General features: G+C 39.7%; 1 protein-coding gene across 1 annotated transcript; it reads right to left on the reverse strand.

The window, feature by feature from the left end:
• Positions 1-684: 684 nt before the first annotated feature.
• Positions 685-20,731, reverse strand: LOC134796015 (NFX1-type zinc finger-containing protein 1-like). The gene is made up of 24 exons (XM_063767916.1): positions 20,109-20,731; positions 19,796-20,015; positions 19,529-19,574; positions 19,105-19,330; positions 15,749-15,922; positions 14,551-15,576; positions 14,198-14,350; positions 13,902-14,049; positions 13,734-13,817; positions 13,378-13,646; positions 13,014-13,160; positions 12,619-12,793; positions 12,336-12,478; positions 12,106-12,257; positions 11,807-11,999; positions 11,610-11,735; positions 10,622-10,744; positions 9,681-9,839; positions 9,314-9,482; positions 5,826-5,988; positions 5,643-5,754; positions 5,326-5,546; positions 4,963-5,243; positions 685-1,617 (listed from the first exon to the last, which is right to left on the reverse strand). Exons 1-24 carry the CDS (start codon positions 20,634-20,636, stop codon positions 899-901), a joined length of 5,757 nt encoding a protein of 1,918 aa, XP_063623986.1. The 5' UTR covers positions 20,637-20,731; the 3' UTR covers positions 685-898.
• Between the last annotated feature and the right edge of the window lie 36 nt (positions 20,732-20,767).

Below are 20,767 nucleotides of genomic sequence, written 5' to 3' on the forward strand. Positions count from 1 at the left end.
AAGCTAACTTTAAAATTACTTTTCTCAAAAATGGACGGCAAAGTCGACTTTGCCGTTTAAAAAATAGGTTGCGAAGCGCGTAGTTTATGGTCAGTCAAAAATTAAAAAGTTAAAAACATTGCAGTCTCGATTTTGGGACTGCAATGTTGCATACAAATTCCATTATTTGTCGAGTTCCAAACTTTTTAAAAGTTGAAATGGTCATATCAAATGAAGGCACAGGCCCATTAAACAGCCAAACAGATGATTAGTACCGCGACTATTTAGCTGTCTCAAATAGGTTGGCGTATTTTCGGCAGAAAAATACACATCTATTTTTTTATTAAAAAAATAAAAAGGCGGCAAAGCTAATTTTTTCAATTATTTCTACTTTTTTCTGTGAAAATATATACGTAAGAAAGTTGCTTTTGTAAAATATTTCTATGATATTTATATTTCTGGCACCATTTTTGAGAAAAGCACTATATATGACTCGGCTGGAAGGCTACTTGCTGGCTTCGGATTCAATTAAACGGACTCCCAAGGTCGTCCGTTTAAAACGAATCCTCAGCCTGCAAGTAGCTACTTCCGAGCCTCGACAATAATGTACTATTTCTTGTTCCTCATGGCAGTCAGTCAATATTTTATATGCATGAGCAAGCTAAGTTCCAGTCTTTTGGATATTTTTCTGGGATAACTCGCACTACGGATACCATTGACAAGGAAAATGATAACTAGTTACGTTTACATATCGAGAAAGTAATAGTAGATAACAATTGATATTAGCGATTCATAACCTAATTTTGAGGTAGGAATTTTGGAGTCAATCAAGAAACGGCCGGCTGCATATTTTTGGTGTTTGTACTATTATCAGAGATCCACCCGGCTGTCAATCGCTGTACAATTGTTTATTAACGATCTAGTCCAGTTGAAAGTTAGCCATGTTGTTGGCTTCCGTGGACCAGGCAGCGAATAGCGAGCCGTCCATCTCCCTGGCGTGTTGGTTGCCTGCTGTCAACGTATGCTGCTGGCCTCCAATGGCCGCGCCACAGTCAGGGCAACGCGAGAGCTGCATGGCGCCGCCGCAGTCGCCGATGCAGTAGAAGTGCCCGTTGGGACACTTGTACCAGTGCCCCGCCTTCAAACCTATCGCTCTCACAACCATAGCGCGCTCCTCCTTGCTGACGATTCCCGATAACTCCACGACTTTTTCAAGTTTCTTCAGAGATTCCACAGCTTTTTCTTCGTCGTACACAGTCCATGTCAAAACAGCCTCTTTTGCAGTTTTTGTCATTTCCAGCACCTCCTGGTTCGTCGCATTTTTGCTTAATCCAAGAATTTTAGCCAGCTGAACGATTGAATTCATACGCTTCAACTCTTTTCCGATGTCTGCTTGTTGTTGTTGGCTTATCTTCTGTTTACCCACGAGAACGCTGCAGATCATTTTTACCTGGCCTTGCATTTCAGTTTTAAGTGCAGTTAAGTTCTCAGCTACATATTTTGTGTAGTACTGTCCTACATTATCTAGTAAATCCAAATAGATGTGATACATATCCAAGTGGAGGACTGACAGTCTTTTGTTTCCTTTTCCGACTGCATTTCGTAATGCCTTGTATGCAGACTCCCAATGTCTATTTCCTAAAATACATACACAAATTAGAGTTAAGTAGGTACGTAACTATTTATTTTATGTAAAATCACGCGAATTGAGAACTGAAATATAGACGTATAAAGTACTCGATATAATATCGTTTTGTGGCGCGGTGTGTAGTAAAATGCGCTTTTTTGTCACCATATTTACAGACTTTTACAAGGATTTCATGCATTATTTTCTAGTATGTATAACTTCAGTCCTTGAACTACGTTATTGCTTGTCAGAAACACGACGGCTCATAATTTTCTCGATAGAATCTTAAGTTGAAAACATGCCTAACACTGTCTTTATTTGCTTATGTTAGAAGTACTACGACGAAAATGTATATGAAACTTACTTCAGTCGATAGCTTTTAAGTAAATCTTCATTATTGCTTGTCCTTTAATCGAAACGTTAATGTTTTCATTCATCATTTGATGAATTCAACATTTTGCTTACTAAATTACACCCTACGCGGCAATACCTTGCGCCCATTCCTCACGCCAGTACGCCCGTGACCACTGTCGGCGTCGGACCTATGCTAGTTTAGCGGACGTTTCATAAAATGGGTAATCACAGTATAAATACGCAAATATGTTATACACACAATGTTTTTCAACATGCTTACGAAGAAAAGCAAAATAATTCTTAAATACGGTGACATTTCAGACATTCGTCCGTCATATTGTCATTTTATAACAAGTTGGGCAGCAAAGGCACACACCCATCTAACCAATCCGGAATTCAGTCACGATTGATAAATTGTGTAAACATATTTTAAAAAGCTATAAAATTAATCAAATTGAATAATTTTTAAACATAGGCAAAAATAGGCTGGTCATATTTTTCATAATATCGATTTCGACTGGCAAATCGTATTACTTTTTGGCAACCGGGTTTTTTAACCTAATTAGACCCCGCTGAATCAGAATTTGCCGGTTGCTTGATCGAATTCTTGACCGGAAGTGAGATATTTGTTATTAAAGGACCCTTTTTTTAGTTTTTCGTAAATAACTCTTAAACGGTGGCGCATAGCAAAACATATTCTATTACATAAGTAATCTGCATACAAGAAAGAATTAGTACAATTTTTTGCTAGGATCAATATTCAAAGAGATATTAACGCGGGAAATTCAATGATAATCACTTCTAAGGTCCCTTTTTTTAGTTTTTCGTAAACGGTGGCCAATATCAAAAAATGTTGTAAAACGTTAATAATTTACACAAAATTTTGTACAAAAAAGATTTAGTATACTTTTCGCAGGGATCAATATTTAAAAAGATAATAAAGAAGGAAAGTTAATTATAATAAATTCTAAGGTTCCTTGTTTGTATTTTTTCGTTAATAATTTGAAAAGTATGACTCATTGCAAAAAAAATCTTATACATAAATAACAACTTACCCGCTGCTTTGTCTTTTTAGGGTTCCGTACCCAAAGGGTAAAACGGGACCCTATTACTAAGACTTCGCTGTCCGTCCGTCCGTCCGTCTGTCACCAGGCTGTATCTCACGAACCGTGATAGCTAGACAGTTGAAATTTTCACAGATGATGTATTTCTGTTGCCGCTATAACAACAAATACTAAAAACAAAATAAAATAAAGATTTAAGTGGGGCTCCCATACAGCAAACGTGATTTTTGACCAAAGTTAAGCAACGTCGGGCGTGGTCAGTACTTGGATGGGTGACCGTTTTCTTTTTGCATTTTTTTCCGTTTTTTTTTTTGCATTATGGTACGGAACCCTTCGTGCGCGAGTCCGACTCGCACTTGCCCGGTTTTTTTTAATATTGATCCTAGCGAAAAGTGTCCTACATGTTTCTTGTAGGAACTTTTATGTTTATTATTTATGTATAAGATTTTTTTTGCTATGAGTCATACTTTTCAAATTATTAACGAAAAAATAAAAACAAGGAACCTTAGAATTTAATATAATTAACTTTTTCTCTTTATTATCTTTTTAAATATTGATCCCTGCTAAAAGTGTACTGAATCTTTTTTGTACAAAATTTTGTGTAGATTATTAACGTTTAACAAGATTTTTTAATATTGGCCACCATTTACGAGTTATTTACGAAAAACTAAAAAAAGGGACCTTCACCCCCCCCCCCCCCCCCCCTCACCCCTACACCCTCAGCACACCCGCTAAGCTCGAGGACATTAAGTATGGTTATCTGGACACCACAAGGTATAACTGTGCCAATTTTCAAAATTATACGAATTATTTCCGCAGTTTTTTTTTATTTTCTTGAGCTATTAACAAACTCGAATGTCGAAGTAGAAGTGTTTTTTGTCATTACAATCTTTAAATGCTTGACTTTTACTCGTCAATTCAAAATTAGAAAAATAGTAAGTATTACAGTTAGAGTTATAAATTGTTATAATTCTTTCTTGTGAAGACAGCTAATTTTATGTACTTATTGGAGCTATGCATAACTCAATAGTCCCACAAATTATCTTAGCTTTGCTAGTATTCTTCCTTATTTTCACTACCTACTTGCCCGAAATTGACTGCTAGAGTTAGACCAAGTCTGCAACGATTTTGATAGCATAGGCAGTGCAAGTGTTATTCATAATTTCATAGAAGATTGACGTTTAAAATAACACTTGCACTGCGTGTGCAATCAAAATCGTTGCAGATTTTTCTTGGTCTAGCTCTATTACATTTTTAATGTCTATTAGTATAAGTACTATTTTTTGTCTCATAATAATTTGGTATCATTTGATTAGATTCTCAGTTTGTCGCGGTATACACTTATATTGTATATAATTAATAATTATTTACACTCACCGGCTTACCTACCATTTTTAATTTCATTAAGTACTCATCAAAATTCGAATTTGCTAATAAATCTTATTCAATATTAATTGCCGGAAAAAATCCCGGAACTGACAATTCAGAATACCGATGTCGTCAGAATAAGGACGTAGACGTGCTGCGCGGGAATGGTGCGGTGCGCCGCGCGGGGCGCCCGCCTGCCCGATCTACCACGCGTCTGCTTCACCCCCTTGAAAACGTAAAACTCGAGTATAAGAGCGCCTTAATTACTAACTACTATTTCTAACTTAATCAGTTTCAGGGGCCCGATTTTTGAATTTCGACCGCTCGATTTCATGTATTTCGTTCAATAATATCTCCACTACTAGACATTTAAATTCTACTAATAGAATTGAAAACGAGTGGTCAATACCACTAGATTCTCAATTTCTATCGCTCCTATTTCAAAAATTAGCATTTCGCCATTTTCCACTGACTTTCTAGTGCCGAAATCGAGCGATCGGAATTCAAAAATCGGCCCCCAGATCAGTCTACTTTGTAAAAATTTAAAAGATTAAAAAATATTGTATTCACCCATGGCCAGCTTCTGACTTTTTACTACATGTATAATTTTTACAAGAAGTTCCTTTAGCATTTTGGACCTCTGCCGTTCAGTTCCATAAACTTTTTCTTTTATTGGATTGATGTCATTCTTCAACAATCCGTTTACCATGTCTTTGTACCGATAAGTATTGATAATGGGTTCACGGCACCATGGACATGTTTTTATTCGAATGGTTTCGTTTTCGCACTTCATTAAACTATCCAGGGTGTCGACATCAAACATGTGGGGACAATCCTGTAGCTGGATTAACCTGCAATAAAATTTAAAATCAGCAATAGCTAAGGAGGCAATTTATATTCGGCAACATAATTAATACAAATATTGATGTATACTTAGCATCATCTTCGTATGGGTCGCCAAGCAGGTCGGTGGGGAAGCCTTCGGGGTCGCAGAGGCGGCAGGCCGGCGGGCAGGGCTCGCCGCAGAGCCCGCGGCACGGGTGGCCGCACGCTAGCGCGAGCGGACACGCCTCTGAGCACGGCGCTCGGTCACACGGCGCGCCGCAAGTGCGCTTGCACGCCGAATGCTCGCACGAGCGACCGCACGGAGTCTCCTGCACAATACAATCGCATGTCATATTATAGGTAGGTAATATATCACGGTAAGTTCGACTTCACTTACATTAGTTAACATTAGCGAACGAACGTACTGTGCATGGTGTGCAAGGTGCGCCACACGGCCTGCCGCATGTTGAATGCGGACACCTGACCGAACAGCTCCGGCGGCACGGCGGACAAACCTGGTTGCACGGCTCCTCGCACCTGAAATACGAGAGGTCATGTCATGAGTCAAGGGAAAGTCTGTCGCGATCAGTTACAAACGGGGTGTGTACCTGTGTCCGCAGATATTGAGCTGGTGGCAGCGCGCGGCGCAGGGCTGGTGCAGGCGGCCCTGGCGGCAGCTCCGGCACGAGCCGCCGCATACGTGGCCACAGCGGAGCAGGGAACTGCATGGTGCGTTGCAGTATGATAGAATTTTTGCTACCGACGCAGTCCCTAAACACATACAAGCCGCATTAGTTAGTGTACCTACGGCATTAGTGGCGAACGTCTAGCGGCGGGACAGCCAAGGGATTTAAGTAGCGTGGCAGAGTTGGGCAAAAATTAACTTGAATAAGAATAAGAATAAAAACAGAAATTTTATTCTTATTCAAATCGATTTGAATTAGAATAATTCTTGCACTAGTTATTTTCGAATAAAATTAAGGTGAATAAATCATGTGACTTTTATTTTAAATGCGGAATAAAAAACAGAATAATTATTCTAGAAGTGGGACTAATCTAACTAAGGTTTTATTAAATTAAAATGTTATTTAGAATTAAGTTGATTTTCACCCTTCTATTTAAAAGTCGGATTGATTTGATATGTGTTACTTTAGTTTAGGTATAGTACACATTGAAGAGTTCCGCTATACATTATCTAGTTCTATCATCCGATCAGGGTGCTTAGCCAACATGCCAAACGTTCCGTAGAGTTGCGTAGTTTTTCTCTATCACTCTTACATATTAGTGCGATAGAAAGACAGATAGCGTTTCGTTGTCGTAGCACTCATAGCGCAAACGATTGGGTGCCTAGCTAAGATGCCAATTTTTGTTTTTAATTAATTAACCTAATCATTAGGTTTAGGTCATTTAGCTGGTTTTAGCGCTTTCTGTCTCTATCACTCTTACATATTAGTGCGATAGAGAGACAGAGATAGCGTTTCGTTGTCGTAGCGCAATCGATTGGCATGCTGGCTACGCACCCAAGGTACCTAACCAAGATGATAATTTTTGTTTTTAATTTAATAACCAAATCATTAGGTAAATTATCTGTTCTGGGGGCCTAGCCAAGATGCCAATAGCTTGTGCTCCGACAACGAAGCACTTTCTGTCTCTATCACTCCTACATATTAGTGCGATAGAGAGACAGAGATACCGTTTCGTTCTCGTAGCGCAAACGATAGCCAATATGGCTACGCACCCAAGGTGCCTAGCCAAGATGTCAATTTTTGTTTTTAATTTAATAACCAAATCTTTGGATACAATTTAGCTGTTCAGGGGCCTAGCCAACATGCCAATCGCTTGCGCTGCGACAACGAAGCGCTTTCTGTCTCTATCACTCTTACATATTAGTGCGATAGAGAGACAGAAATAGCGTTTTGTTGTCGTGGCGCAAACGTTTGGCATGTTGGCTACGCTCACAAGGTGCCAAGCCAAGATGACAATGTTTGTTTTTATTTTAATAACCAAATCATTATGTAAATTTAGCTGTTCTGGGGGCCTAGCCACCATGCCAATCGCTTGCGCTCCAACAACGAAGCGCTTTCTGTCTCTATCACTCTTACATATTAATAAGATAGAGAGACAGAGAGAGCGCTTCGTTGTCGGAGTGCAAACGGTTGGCATAATGATTTGGTTATTAAATTAGAAACAAAAATTGTCATCTTGGCTAGGCACCTTGAGTGCGTAGCCAACATGCCAATGGTTTGCGCTACGACAACGAAACGCTACCTCCGTCTCTCTTTCGCACTAATATGTAAGAGTGATAGAGACAAAGCGCTTCGTTGTCGTAGCGCAAACGATTGGCATCTTGGTTAGGCCCCTAGACCAGCTAAATTGAACCTAATGATTTGGTTAGTAAATTAAAAATAATACAGTTACTGAAACTATGCGATATGCGACTGTCAATTTGTAAGATTTTATTCCGTAATTAGTACCTATACGGTACCCGGACTATATTTTTATTCGTGGAATATTATTTAGAATAAAAATCATGATTATATTTATTTGATTCATCATCATCATCATCTCAGCCATAAGACGTCCACTGCTGAACATAGGCCTCCCCCTTGGACCTCCATTCGTACCGGTTGGAAGCGACCCGCATCCAGCGACTTCCGGCGGCCTTAACAAGGTCGTCTGTCCATCTTGTGGGTGGACGTCCTACGCTGCGCTTGCTAGTCCGTGGTCTCCACTCGAGCACTTTTCGACCCCATCGGCCATCTTCTCTGCGTGCAATATGGCCTGCCCATTGCCACTTCAGCTTGCTAATCCGGTGGGCTATGTCGGTGGTTCGTCTACGGATCTCCTCATTTCTGATTCGATCACGCAGAGAAACTCCGAGCATAGCCCTCTCCATAGCTCGTTGAGCGACTTTGAGTTTTGAGATGAGGCCGATAGTGAAAGACCACGTTACGGAGCCGTAAGTCGATCATCACTGGTAACACACATTGATTAAAGACTTTCGTCTTGAGGTACTGAGGTATGTCGGACGAAAAGACATTACGTAGTTTCCCGAACGCTGCCCAACCGAGTTGGATTCGGCGGTTGACCTCTTTCTCGAAGTTGAACCTACCTAATTGGACTACTTGTCCTAGGTAGATGTACGAGTCAACAACTTCGAGTACCGAGTTCCCAACAGAGACTGGGATGGGCACAACATTGGCATTTGACATAAGTTTCGTCTTGTCCATGTTCATTTTCAAGCCCACCCGTTGTGAAACTCGGTTGAGGTCATCGAGCATCATGCTGAGTTCCTCCATCGACTTTGACTACGATATCGTCGGCAAACCGAAGGTGAGTGATGTATTCGCCGTTGATGTTGATGCCAAGTCCTTGCCATTCCAGGAGCTTGAAGGCGTCTTCCATTACGGCAGTAAACAGTTTCGGAGAGATAACGTCTCCCTGCCTTACGCCTCTTTGCAATGGAATGGCCTTCGTGCTCTGCTCCTGTACTCGGACCGACATGGTGGCGTTACTATACAAACACTTCAACACTTCGATGTACCGATAGTCAATATGGCATCGCTGAAGAGACTCAAGCACCGCCCATGTTTCCACCGAATCGAAGGCTTTCTCATAGTCCACAAACGCTAAGCATAATGGCAAGTTATACTCTTCGGTCTTCTGTATAACTTGCGGTTCTGTATATTTGATTAAGAGTAAGTTATTCTCATTAAATTTTTTCTCATACGAATTATTCCCGACCAAAATTATTTGAATATTTTTGACAGGAATAAAATCAAGATGATTTTATTCCTACGAATTCTTATTCAAATAATGATTTTATTCTTGAATGCCCAACACTGCAGCGTGGACTGAGGCCACTGTATGCCAGTGGCCTCAGTCCACGCTTGCACTTGTTAAGATGATGCCGCGCCGGACGCTGTCCTCGTATCTTCTTCGCTGCCACTCGAGCGTCTACGCAATGGTTGCGTGTAGGAACAAAATCGAATTGATACATACACGTGTACTTAAGTATTCCGAGCAGTATAAGTAATTAAACCAAATAATAACACAATGAGATAAATATTACGTGTAAACTTTGAATAATACCTACCAGTTTGGACGGCATGATACACGTTGCAGGGAAGCCGAACCTTGTGGCCGCAGGGTGCCTCGTAATTGTCATCTGTAATTTTGGTACATTTTGACTGGTGATCTGGGGTAGGCTCTATTCCGCACTCGATTTTTATTTCATGGTTACAAGTAGGTATCGTCTTCGTCACCTGGAGAAATAAAATAAAAAAGTAAACAGTTTAAGTATCATTCGTTATGAGTTATGAGAAACGTTCATGATGTGTCTAATCTATATATGTCAGGTTTGATTTTCCATTTAATTTATTATGTAGGTGTATGTATGCAATCTTTTTTTTTATAATTTTTTAAATTTTTTATAAAAAAATACTGTTTTTTTTAATGATTACCATTTCCTTGCAATCCCTGCATTCCTCGAAGCACAGCTTCTTGCATTGGTGGCCGCAGGGCAGCGAGCGCGCGCACTTCTCTCGGCAAGGATCTGCATTCACGTCCTTGCAACACGGCACTTTCTTCAAGTGACCACAATCGGAACTTTTTTTAACAATCTGCAGAGGAAATATTAAACGTTCAAAATATCACAGTCAATTTAAACTCGTAAGACCCAGCATATAAAGTTATCATATTTTTAATTTGAACCTTATTCTATAAATAAATTGGTACGAATTTCGTTTGTTTTAAAAAGCAATGAAACAAAAGAAAAGCTACTTTATTTGGTTCATGAAAGGTTCAAATTAGATTGCACGATTATGTACATTTAGTCTCAGGAAGTTATACGGAGGTTAGGTATTTGTCGGGTATAATCAGTTGTCGTTTATTTCGACTTTTGTTACACTTTGTTTTTAACCTTTTGACCGCCGAAACCATCAAAATATCAACCTTCGTGTATTCAGAGGCAAGGTTCACGATGACGCGTCGCGCACACGATAGGCGTGACGTTCAAAGGGTTAATATTATTAACCCAAAGACATTTACACATATTATTTGCACACTCAAGAAGAATGTAAAAAGGACAATTTACATATGCATGGACTATAGGGGGGAGCATAGGAGCCGTCAGATATTTGGCGCAAGGCGTAAATGTGTCGTTTATGCTTCCGATGTAGCCCACAAGATGGCAGAACCTACTATGCACAAGGAAACGTACCGACGAGAACGGTAGATGGTAGCACTTGCTTTGGTAATGTACATGTTCACATATGTTTCCGATTCAGGCCACAAGAAGACAGACCCTCCAACGCGCACGGTATATGACACATTCAGTAAGTAATCTGTTTTCATTGCTATTGAGTGTAGATACATTGTCTATTAAAGTAATATAATAACATACCCGGACGTAGCACTGGACACATTCTTCCCAGCATAAATTGGAGCACTTATGTTCACCAAAATCACCTTCCAAATTAGCCGTGCAACCTTCCTTCAGTTTTGGACACGGCTTCCTGCATATGTACTACAAGAACATAATAATTAAAATAATCATGAAACAAAGCATTTTCGGTCATTTTCATTAGGATATATTAAATGTGAAATATCACATGTGATCTTAATCGGTGTAAAGTCGGCAATCGGTGTAAGACCAGCAGTCGGCAACCTTTTAGCAGCCAAGGGCCACATAGTAGTTATCAAAGTTGACGCGGGCCGCACTTTGTTAATATTTATGACTTTATCAGACATAGTCGTTTGTCAATACTACATACAAAATAGCCAGGGGGCTCGCGGGCCGCAAGTGAGAGGTTCGCGGGCCACCTGTTGCCGACCGCTGGCTTAGACGGACTCCACCTACGATACGTCACTCAATTTTCAAGTTATTATTATTAGTCTTAGATAAAGCATTTGACCAGTAATATAATATGATAATTGTCAAGAGGGCGCTGTTATTTTCATGTGACAGTTCAGTATAGTATGAAAAAATTTGTTCCAGTGAAATTCCGCAACATGGCGCGTGATCATATATTCTCTGGTCAGGCTTCAATTTACTTAATCCGATGCGTAGTGTAAGCAAAGAGTATTACCTACTCTTGTATACTTATATGTGTTGGTATACACCACGTACAAAGGAAAAATTAAGCGTATAGGATTTTTCAAACGGCTTGGGTATGGTGACAGCTGTTATCTGCATAAATTGTATTGAGGTGATAGCTTTCACCGTCTCAACCAAAAGATAAAAAATATGTCACGTTTTCAACCAAAAGGTGCCACATTGACGTCTGTCGATAAGGTTGATTTCAAATTGAAGCTATATGGAATTAGCGCCTTATTGACAACCGACAATTAAGTACCCTTTTGATTGAGAATGGCACATATAGACAGCTTACATGCTCGTGGTCCGGGTCATTATTTACGTGACATTTTCTAAGGCAAGCATGGCCGCAATTGAGTCGATTAGTGCACTTCTCCTGGCACCTCACGTCAGATACATTCATGTAACACTCTCCAACAAACTGCAAAGTAATCATGAACCTTTAGTTTTCTGACAGGCAACTAAATGGGACAAAATAAATATTAAATTAACCTCATGACCACAGTCTGGTAAGGTGACAGTAACGGCCTCCAAGCACTGAATAGAACGATCGCTAGGGTCCATGAAGCACCGCAAGGTCATATTGTGGCCACATGGAAGCGCTTTATTGACAAGTTGCTGGCATGGTTGACATTTAATAGCGCACTTCAATGGGCACTTGTGATCTTCTCTTTCGCAGATTTTTCTGTAAAATTAAAAAAAAACACGCGATAGGTACCTAAACTTAGGATAAGAAATAGAATTTTAAGAAAAGTTCTTAGTGGATAAGAGTTGTGTATGTAATATCGTACCTTTCACATGTTTTTGTGCATTGTATAGTTTGATGAACCAGGTCATACGTATGGCAGATGCGTGGGCAGGGATGCCCGCACTGTAGGTTGTATTTGCAGTTCAGTAGACAGCCGCCTTCGGGAACTTTATTGAAGTCAACCACTGACGTAATCTATTAAATAAACTCCTTTATAACATATAAATAAATTAAAACAAAACATTAACATTAAAAAAGAAATATTAATCAAACCATAGTAATTTCTTCACGGTGGTTTTCACATCTCAGTCTTAAACTTGTTCCTAGAGATCCGTTTCTCTCCAAAGTCGTGGCAATATTGCTCCACAGAACCGATTTTCCTTTGAGCAGTTCGATGTTTCCAAATATGAATAAACCTGAAAATTTTGAAAATAAACGAGTTTCTTTTATTTATGGCATGCCTTAAGAATAATTATTATCGTCATCAAGTAGACGACTACCAACCTAATCAACGAAATGACGGAAACCAGGCATGCGTGTTAAGTTATTGTTCTACCTTCTCTGGCCCTGGATAAGGCGACGCAGATCCTGTTCTCGGTGCCCAGGAAGCCGATGTTGTCGTTGTCGTTGTTGCGCACCAGCGACAGCAGAATTATCTTCGACTCCTCGCCCTGGTAGTTATCCAGGACTGTGATCTTGACGTTTGAGAGATTTGCGTAGTACGGCCGTTGCTACAGATAAAGAATTTATATAGATCTTAGAATGTATAGGAGATATGAGTCGCTTAACTTCAAACTCGGGTAAATCCATCTGTCAAATTATGCGATTTTGGTACTAAGAAAAGGTAATAGAGTAGATATTTGCTGAGAGGTTGGAATGGATTTACCCGAGTTTGAAGTTAAGCGACACATATAACTATCAGCTTATAAGTAGAGGTAAGTAGAAACGAACTTTCCGCATGTAGAACATCTGGCCTGAGTAGGCGGCGAGAATGGTGACTTCTTCGGGAGCGTAGTCTTGTTGCATCAAGTAGTTTGCCAGACGGAGTACCAAGTCTGCTTCCTGGGTGTTCGTACGACTTGAGCTGTCGTCTTCGCTCTGTAAAATATGTTTAGAAAAAAAAAGACATAAATTGGAAGGTTTAGCTTACGTATATTGCTAAACAAACTGTCTAAGTGCTTTGGTGAATCTGATTTCAGTGTCACAGAAAAAATAATGTCAATAATAAAGTCAGGATCAGTCAATATCCCAGCAGAATACTAAGTCTGGTTGCTTATTGATCTCTATTCGGTTCGAAAGGCTAGGATGACCTCACCTGTTCCCTGTAGTCATGGGAAAAGAAGAAGAGATTGTGCGCGACGCCGCGCACGGGCGGGAAGTCCTCGACGGAGCGGTGGTTCTGCAAGTCGGTGTAGATGTGCGGCGAAACGAGCGCGGCGATCTCGGGCCGCATGCGGTGCTGCACGCCGAGCCGGCGGCTGTGGACGCCGTTGCGGATCATGCGCTCGAACAACGACACCTCGAGCTGGTAGTACCGCGCCAGCCGCAGGTACGCCGCCGACGGCCGCAGCTGCTGGTGATCACCTGCACGAGACAACAACCCGTCACCTCAACCGTTCCATCATCACGCTTAAACTAGAAAGATGTCAAAGGAATTTAACATAAACATACCTATGAGGATCAAGTGCTGGCAATTTTTCGTGAGAGACGTCACTATGTGCGATTCCAATACTTCAGCGGCCTCCTCTACCACAACTGAAACCAAACATTACGCTGTCAACTAAAATAATATTCAGGTAACAACGGTATAATTTGCTAGGATGTAAAGGTTCTAACTACCTATTGGTGGAGCTATTGCTACCAGTAACTTTCGGAGTCTCGCTGCCCCACTGGTGGTCATTCCAACGACTCTGGTTTCCTTTAATACTGCCAGGTCGACCATCATCCTAGCCTCTTCGTACGCCACTGCTGAAGATTGCAAATTCATCTGAAATAATACACGAAACAGGTGAATTGAGTTTGACTTTCATTTGACTTGTTTGGGTTAGTAAACCAACATATGGAAGTGACAGTACCCGATGACAGTTTTTTCTAGAAGAACCAAATTCAATATGGAGAAGGCGTAGAATACTGACCTCTTTTGTTTTAATCTTTTTCTTCACGTCGTCCATAACTACGTCTGCCCACTTAAAGTATAATGACCAGCGTTCTACAAGAGGGACGGAGGTCAAATCTTGTTTTTCTGTGATAGGAAATCTTGGAGTCCGAGAACGGTATACCAGCATATCCTAAAGACAAATATAGTGTTTAGTAACAGTTGCAAGATTTACGAGTGGTGAGAAGACGAGATAAATTTATATATATAATTCAATATATAATGGCGTATTGTTGTTTGGGTAGCCACTCTCTCGATGCCATGATATTTAAATGAGGAAGGGACAATTTATTTCCAGTTTTAGTAGTTCTACTTAAACAGAAACAGACTCACTTTAAAACGTTTTACTTCCGAATGCAGATGACATATTTCTGCGTCTAACTCTCTTAATACATGACGTGGGCATCCTTGGTTTTGTAGATCTTGATACTTTCTAATGAGTGTTTTTATTTCTTTCTCGTTATCAGGCAGCGAGAAAGATGTAGTAATGCTAATAAACTCTTTTCGATTATCATCTCTTCGAATCTCATCGTCATCCTTTCGAATTTCATCATCTTTTCGAATTTCACCTTCCTCTAAATCGTCGAAAAATAGTTCATCTCTGCCAAATATGTCATATTCGGTGTCTATGTCAGCGTCAACGCTTGCATAGTGTTCGTCGGGAACTACATTACCAATTTGTTGTTCTAATAATGCTTGTTCTATATCAATATTATCCACTTCTTCAAAAAGCCAATGTTTCAAAGTATCTTTAATACCACTTCCCCTGTAAAATATCTCAAGGATTTTACACTCTTCGTTGTATGCTGCTACAGTTTTATAACTCAACACTCCCAAATTCAACTCATCAGCTCGGGATTTTTCGTGTTCTAATGCATTAATTTGCATTTTTAAGCTGATTCTCCGTTCGTGGTAATAGTCGCTATTAGTTTGCGAGCGTCTTAAGTTATTTATGTTAAATTTATGTAACGTTTCGTTGCGTGACCTGCCCCCGATACGGGCTAAAGAATGAGTGAGCGGCAACAGAGCTTCTAAAAATTGATCTAGAGCATGATTTGTGTAGCATATAACAAGCATACAACATTTGTCTTTAGGGAATGGCGCGTTTCTAAGTAGGATTTCCGCGACTTTGACCCCGAGGAACGTTTTGCCGGTGCCCGGCGGGCCCTGAATTACGGCGAACTCGTGGGTGAGAGCCAGTTTATAAGCTTCGTATTGGGTGCTGTTTAACCCTAGCTCTACATCCGATGGCCAAGTATCATCCTGAAGGACTGTAAAGACCTTACTGATATCGTGGTGTTTTGTTTGTACTTTATAAACAGATTCCGGAGTGAGATATGCTGGTTTCTCTGGAACTTTCTGCAAAGGATTTATTATATTTCAGAAAAAAAGGTTCAAAAATGTAGGAACAAACAGCAGATCAAACAAAACAAAATATAGGTACACACGAAGATATCCACAGGCATTCTAAAAAAACACAAAAATGTTGTCTGTCTCTACCAACAGAACATTCAAATATATAGGTACTCACCTGTAAATCAATAATATATTTGCTCATAGACAGGTGCTCCGGGAAGCTGGGATCCTGTAGAGCTTTCAGCACGTGATAGTAAGGCTCGAAGTAAACTTCGCACTCTATCATGATATAGGCATCGTCGTTATACATGTTGGAATCCATTGTCAAGTTCACAATATTGACAGGTAACTGTAACAGAGATTAGTAACTTTCCTTTTCGAATATTTTGATTTGTGTTTCTAAAATAGTTACACTACAAACTACAATACATAAATTATAAACTGAAATAGATGTCATATTCATATATCTGTCGTAGTCAGATCGTATAATCCGCCGTATTACATTACGGCTAGCCGTTTTCAAAAACGGGCGTTTTGAAATGCGGTGGTTCGACGATTAGCCGAATTGTCATTGCGATGCGTTCTTCAATAAGGCGGCCTACGTTTAGCCGCATCGTACTACTATTTAGATTGTAGAGTGACCAGGCCGCGTAGCCAAGATGCCGATCGCTTACGCTCCGTAGCGATCGAAACGCAACTGTCACTGTCACACTAATATAGAAGAGTGATAGAGAGACATAATGCTTTTCGTTGTCGAAGCGATAGCGATTGTAACCTTGGCTAGGCCGGCAGTTCTTTCGGTCGCCTACGCAACCGGAGTTTGACAATGTTTACAATTTAATTTATTTTTACCATGGTCCCACCGCACTACGTGTGTTTTTGTTCAAAACACTTCCTTCGCATCTTAAATAGAACTATAAAAAATAAAAACAGCTGCGGAGTAGACGGTCTTCCTCCGAAACTAATAAGACAATGTGCAGAAGAACTTACTTTTCCGTTATGTACTCTAATAAATCAGTCATTCGAAGAAGGAATTTTTCCCGACCAACTGAAAACGGCTATTGTAAAACCAGTCCATAAAAAGAATACTAAGACAGATCCGAATAACTATCGTCCAATCGCCCTACTACCTACAGCATCTAAAATATTTGAAAAAGCAATGTGTACTCGAATATACGCTTTCTGCGAAAAATATAAAATATTTAATAATTCACAAAACGGCTTTCGTAAAAATCGCTCAACTACTTTAGCAGTCTTTAAATACATACAAGCAATCCTCAATATAATAGACTCAAAAGAATACGCAATAGGAATACTACTAGACATGACTAAAGCTTATGATAAAGTTATATACCCAATCTTACTTAATAAATTAAACGGCAATAATTTCGAGGAATAGCCCATAAATGGATTACATCGTACTTAACTAACAGAAACCAATTTGTAGAAATAGAACATTTTGACTCAACAACAGGAATAATAAAAAATATCCAATCTGAAATCACTCCTATCACCTCCTCAATTCCTCAGGGCAGCGTAATTGGATGCCTATTATTTTTATGCTACATAAATGATCTCCCAAACACACTACAAGAACAGTCTATATTGCCGATGACATTTCCATACTTACCTCATGTCAAGATACAGCACACATAAACGACAAAATTAACAATATTCTTAACAATGTCTCAGACTGGATGCATGATCACCACCTTGAAATAAACTACCAAAAAACAAAATTAATGACTTTTTACCCCTACCAGAAAAATGCATTAACTATTAACTACAGCCACAATTCATTACAGTTAGATTTTGTTGATAAATTTACACTACTCGGAATAGTCATAGATAGTCACATAACATGGAAATCGCACATTAAACACATTCGAAGTAAACTCTCAACATTTGCTTATGCACTTAGCGAAATAAAGAAAACCACAGACTTTGAAACAGCACTTACAACATATTGTGCATATGGTTATTCCTGGCTTTCTTATGGAATAATCCTATGGGGCAGCAGTACAGATGCTCCCTCCCTATTCATCTTACAAAAAAAAACTTATCAGCATACTAGTAAACATAAAGCAAAGTGATAGTTGTAAACCACATTTTAAAGAACACAAAATACTTACCCTACCTAGCCTGTATATCTTAGAAATATGCAAATTTGTCCGTAAACATTCAGAATTATATACCAAACGTGAAGATGTACAGCTAACTTATACACTAAGAAACAAATCAAAGTTAATGCCACCACCCTCCCGATTAAAACTCCATTCGTCTGGCCCTCTATCAAGATCCATAAAGATATATAATAAATTACCACAAAATATAAAGGAAGAAAAGAAAGAACATTTCTTTGTAAGAAAATTAAAAGAAACCCTTATAAACAAAAGCTACTACACTGTCGACGAATATTTAAATAATAAGTTTTAAGATGTACTTACCTATTCTAATAAGATTACAATTTTACATTTTTATTTGTATTAGGTATAAGTTAGGTTAAGTAATAATGCTATGCCCTTGCAGGGCTCATGTTTGAAACAACTCATTTGTTATTTAATACCCATATGTACAACATGAACGCAAATAAAGAACTTGAACTTGAACTTGAGCCTAGTTCTATTTAAGATCCTAGACTCTTGGGGCTAATAACCTTATTAAGCCCGGCCAGCCGGTCGGGGGCTAAAGAGCTAAATAGGCTTTTTTTTAGGGGCTTAATAAGGTTATTAGCCCCAAGATTCTAGGCTCTTAAATAGAACTAGGCTTGGGGGCTAAAGAGCTAAATAGGCTTTTAGCCTTTTAGGCGTCAAGAGATGAGGCGAGCCCTAAAAAAAGAGCTCCAAAGGCTCGAGTCTTTTGGATCACTAGGTAGGTAGGTTAGGTTCGTTAGGTAGCTTCAGATGCCCGAAGGGCAAACCGCTCAGAAATAGGAGCCCCGCCAAGCGGGGCTCCGTCTAGTTAAGTTGCGAAGGAAATGTTTTTTGAAAAGAAACAATCCGACGAACTCCAGATTTGATGGATACCCCCGCGTTTTTCATAGTTTGTTGTTGTTATGTCAGGCAGCGCCACGAGTGTTAAAAATGGGAACTAAAAACTGTCAAAGCGGCGGCTAATGACTCGCTGTATTACATTACGGCTAGCCGTGCTGAAGAACGTATGGCGCCGAATACATTCCAGCGGATTCTCATTCAGCCGCATTTAATGTGGCTAATCGTTAAACCGCTGCATTTCAAAACGCCCCTGTTTTTGAAAACGGCTAGCCGTAATGTAATACGGCGGATTATACGATCCGACTGCGACATATCTACTAAAGAAAATGTGACCCACTGACCTCTATTTAAAATTATAATTTATATGTAATATACCTAGTCTATCTTTTCTACATAGAGAGATATATTTATGTTTGATAAACTTTTTTATGCTGACTGTATTATTGGTATAATTATAAATAATGCCATCGGTTTTCGGTTTTATGAGATCTTACAGGAGGTACCAGATTTTTTTGTAAACCATCTCAAAATTTCGTACCTGTCTCTTGCGCAGGAATTTTTCATCGCGTTCTAAGATGGTGCCGACGAGAAAGCTCTTGCAGTGATCTTTGGTAAACAGCACGAGGGACCCAAACAGGAACCGTTTGCTGTGCGCCCAGTTCACTTTATTTATCATCTTCATAATGCCCTCGTCAAGCAATACGATAGAACCAACTTTCTGATTGGAAACGTAGGGTTCCAAAAATTTCACATTTCGGTACACACTGAAAGAAAGCATAGTAAGTTATAATAAGCTTTTTTTAAACTGACACCAACCTATTTAACTATCCTGGTATCTAAGAAATTAAGAACGGTGGAACAGCAATTATAGGAAGTAGGTATTCTAAAAACATCCTAAAATTAATAAAATACAATATTTTGTCTATTTTGTGTGCGTGTGTTCGAATCGTCTGTGGTCTTACCGTATGTGATCGTATTTTCTTTTCTTCGGTTCTTCAATAAATTGGTCTGCGGAATAATACACAAATAACTTTTTAGCCAATCGATAAACGAAGTCTGAGAGATGTAGGTATCTACCTGTTAGATTCCTTGTAGGTAATAGGGACTTGTTCTTATTACATATTCATGGGACTACTGAATATAATCTATTACCAAAATTTAGTAACTTACATAATTGTGTTGAATAGACTTCTTTTATTTTGTTGATGGGTTTTTAAAGTAAAACTTACGTATCCCTTCCCTGAGCGGACCGAAGCAGTCCTCGCGCAGCAGCCGGAACTGCACGTCCAGGTAGTGCTCCACGTCCGCGTACGCGCCCTCCACGACGTTGGGCCGCAGGAACGGCCGCCGCTCCAGCAGCTCCGCGCCCGAGGGCAGCACGCTTAGTTCTCGGAAGCTTTCCGGTGGCTCATCCGTTTCATTCGTTTTTCGTCTCTTTTGTGCTTGTTTCTGTAATTTGAAAAGAATCGACAGATATTTAGATGTTCAATTATTTATTCCAACACCGATAAAATATGTTTTAGCAATTTTTCAGATTCTTACTTCCCCCTCATCGCAGACTTTGATGCTATCTTGTATCTTGATCATTCTTGCCATATATTCCTCCGGCAACTCGAACCCTTGCTTCTCCTTCAACCCCTCCAAACAGCTCTTGCTCGTAGCCTCGATCAGCGCTCGACACTTTTGCACCGCCGTCGACGGCGATACGGTTACAAGACATTCGCAAAAACTGATAAAATAACTCCAGAATTCCTTTTCCTTGCTCCAGTAATACTTGTTGAAAAACTTGTCCTCTGGGCTCATTGTGTACGGTAATTGCATCAAGTACAGTTGTAAGTGGTCGATAAATTTAGTGTTGCATATTTCCAAAAGAAGCAGTTTCTTTGATTCCTCAAACGAAGAGTTCCATACGTTTGTCACCAGTTCAAGGACTAATGCGAATACGTCATTTTTCTGTTTGTCAACAGGTGTGTTTAACAGGTGCATGAAGCATTTCTTCTGTTGGTTAATTTTTTCAATGATAGTTGTACTCTCGGATCGAGATATTTCTTCTAGCATTTTGAAGCCCATTGGCCTATCTCTATTATAATAGTGCCTATCATTTCTCTGGAGATTGTGCTTGGAGCGGAATGAACTACTTCTAGGATGATGACGAGGGTAGTTGTAAGGTTTAGGCTAAAACGAACAAAACAATTTAACCT

This window comes from Cydia splendana, chromosome 13 (genome assembly GCF_910591565.1).
Source record: "Cydia splendana chromosome 13, ilCydSple1.2, whole genome shotgun sequence".
Lineage (NCBI taxonomy): Eukaryota > Metazoa > Arthropoda > Insecta > Lepidoptera > Tortricidae > Cydia > Cydia splendana.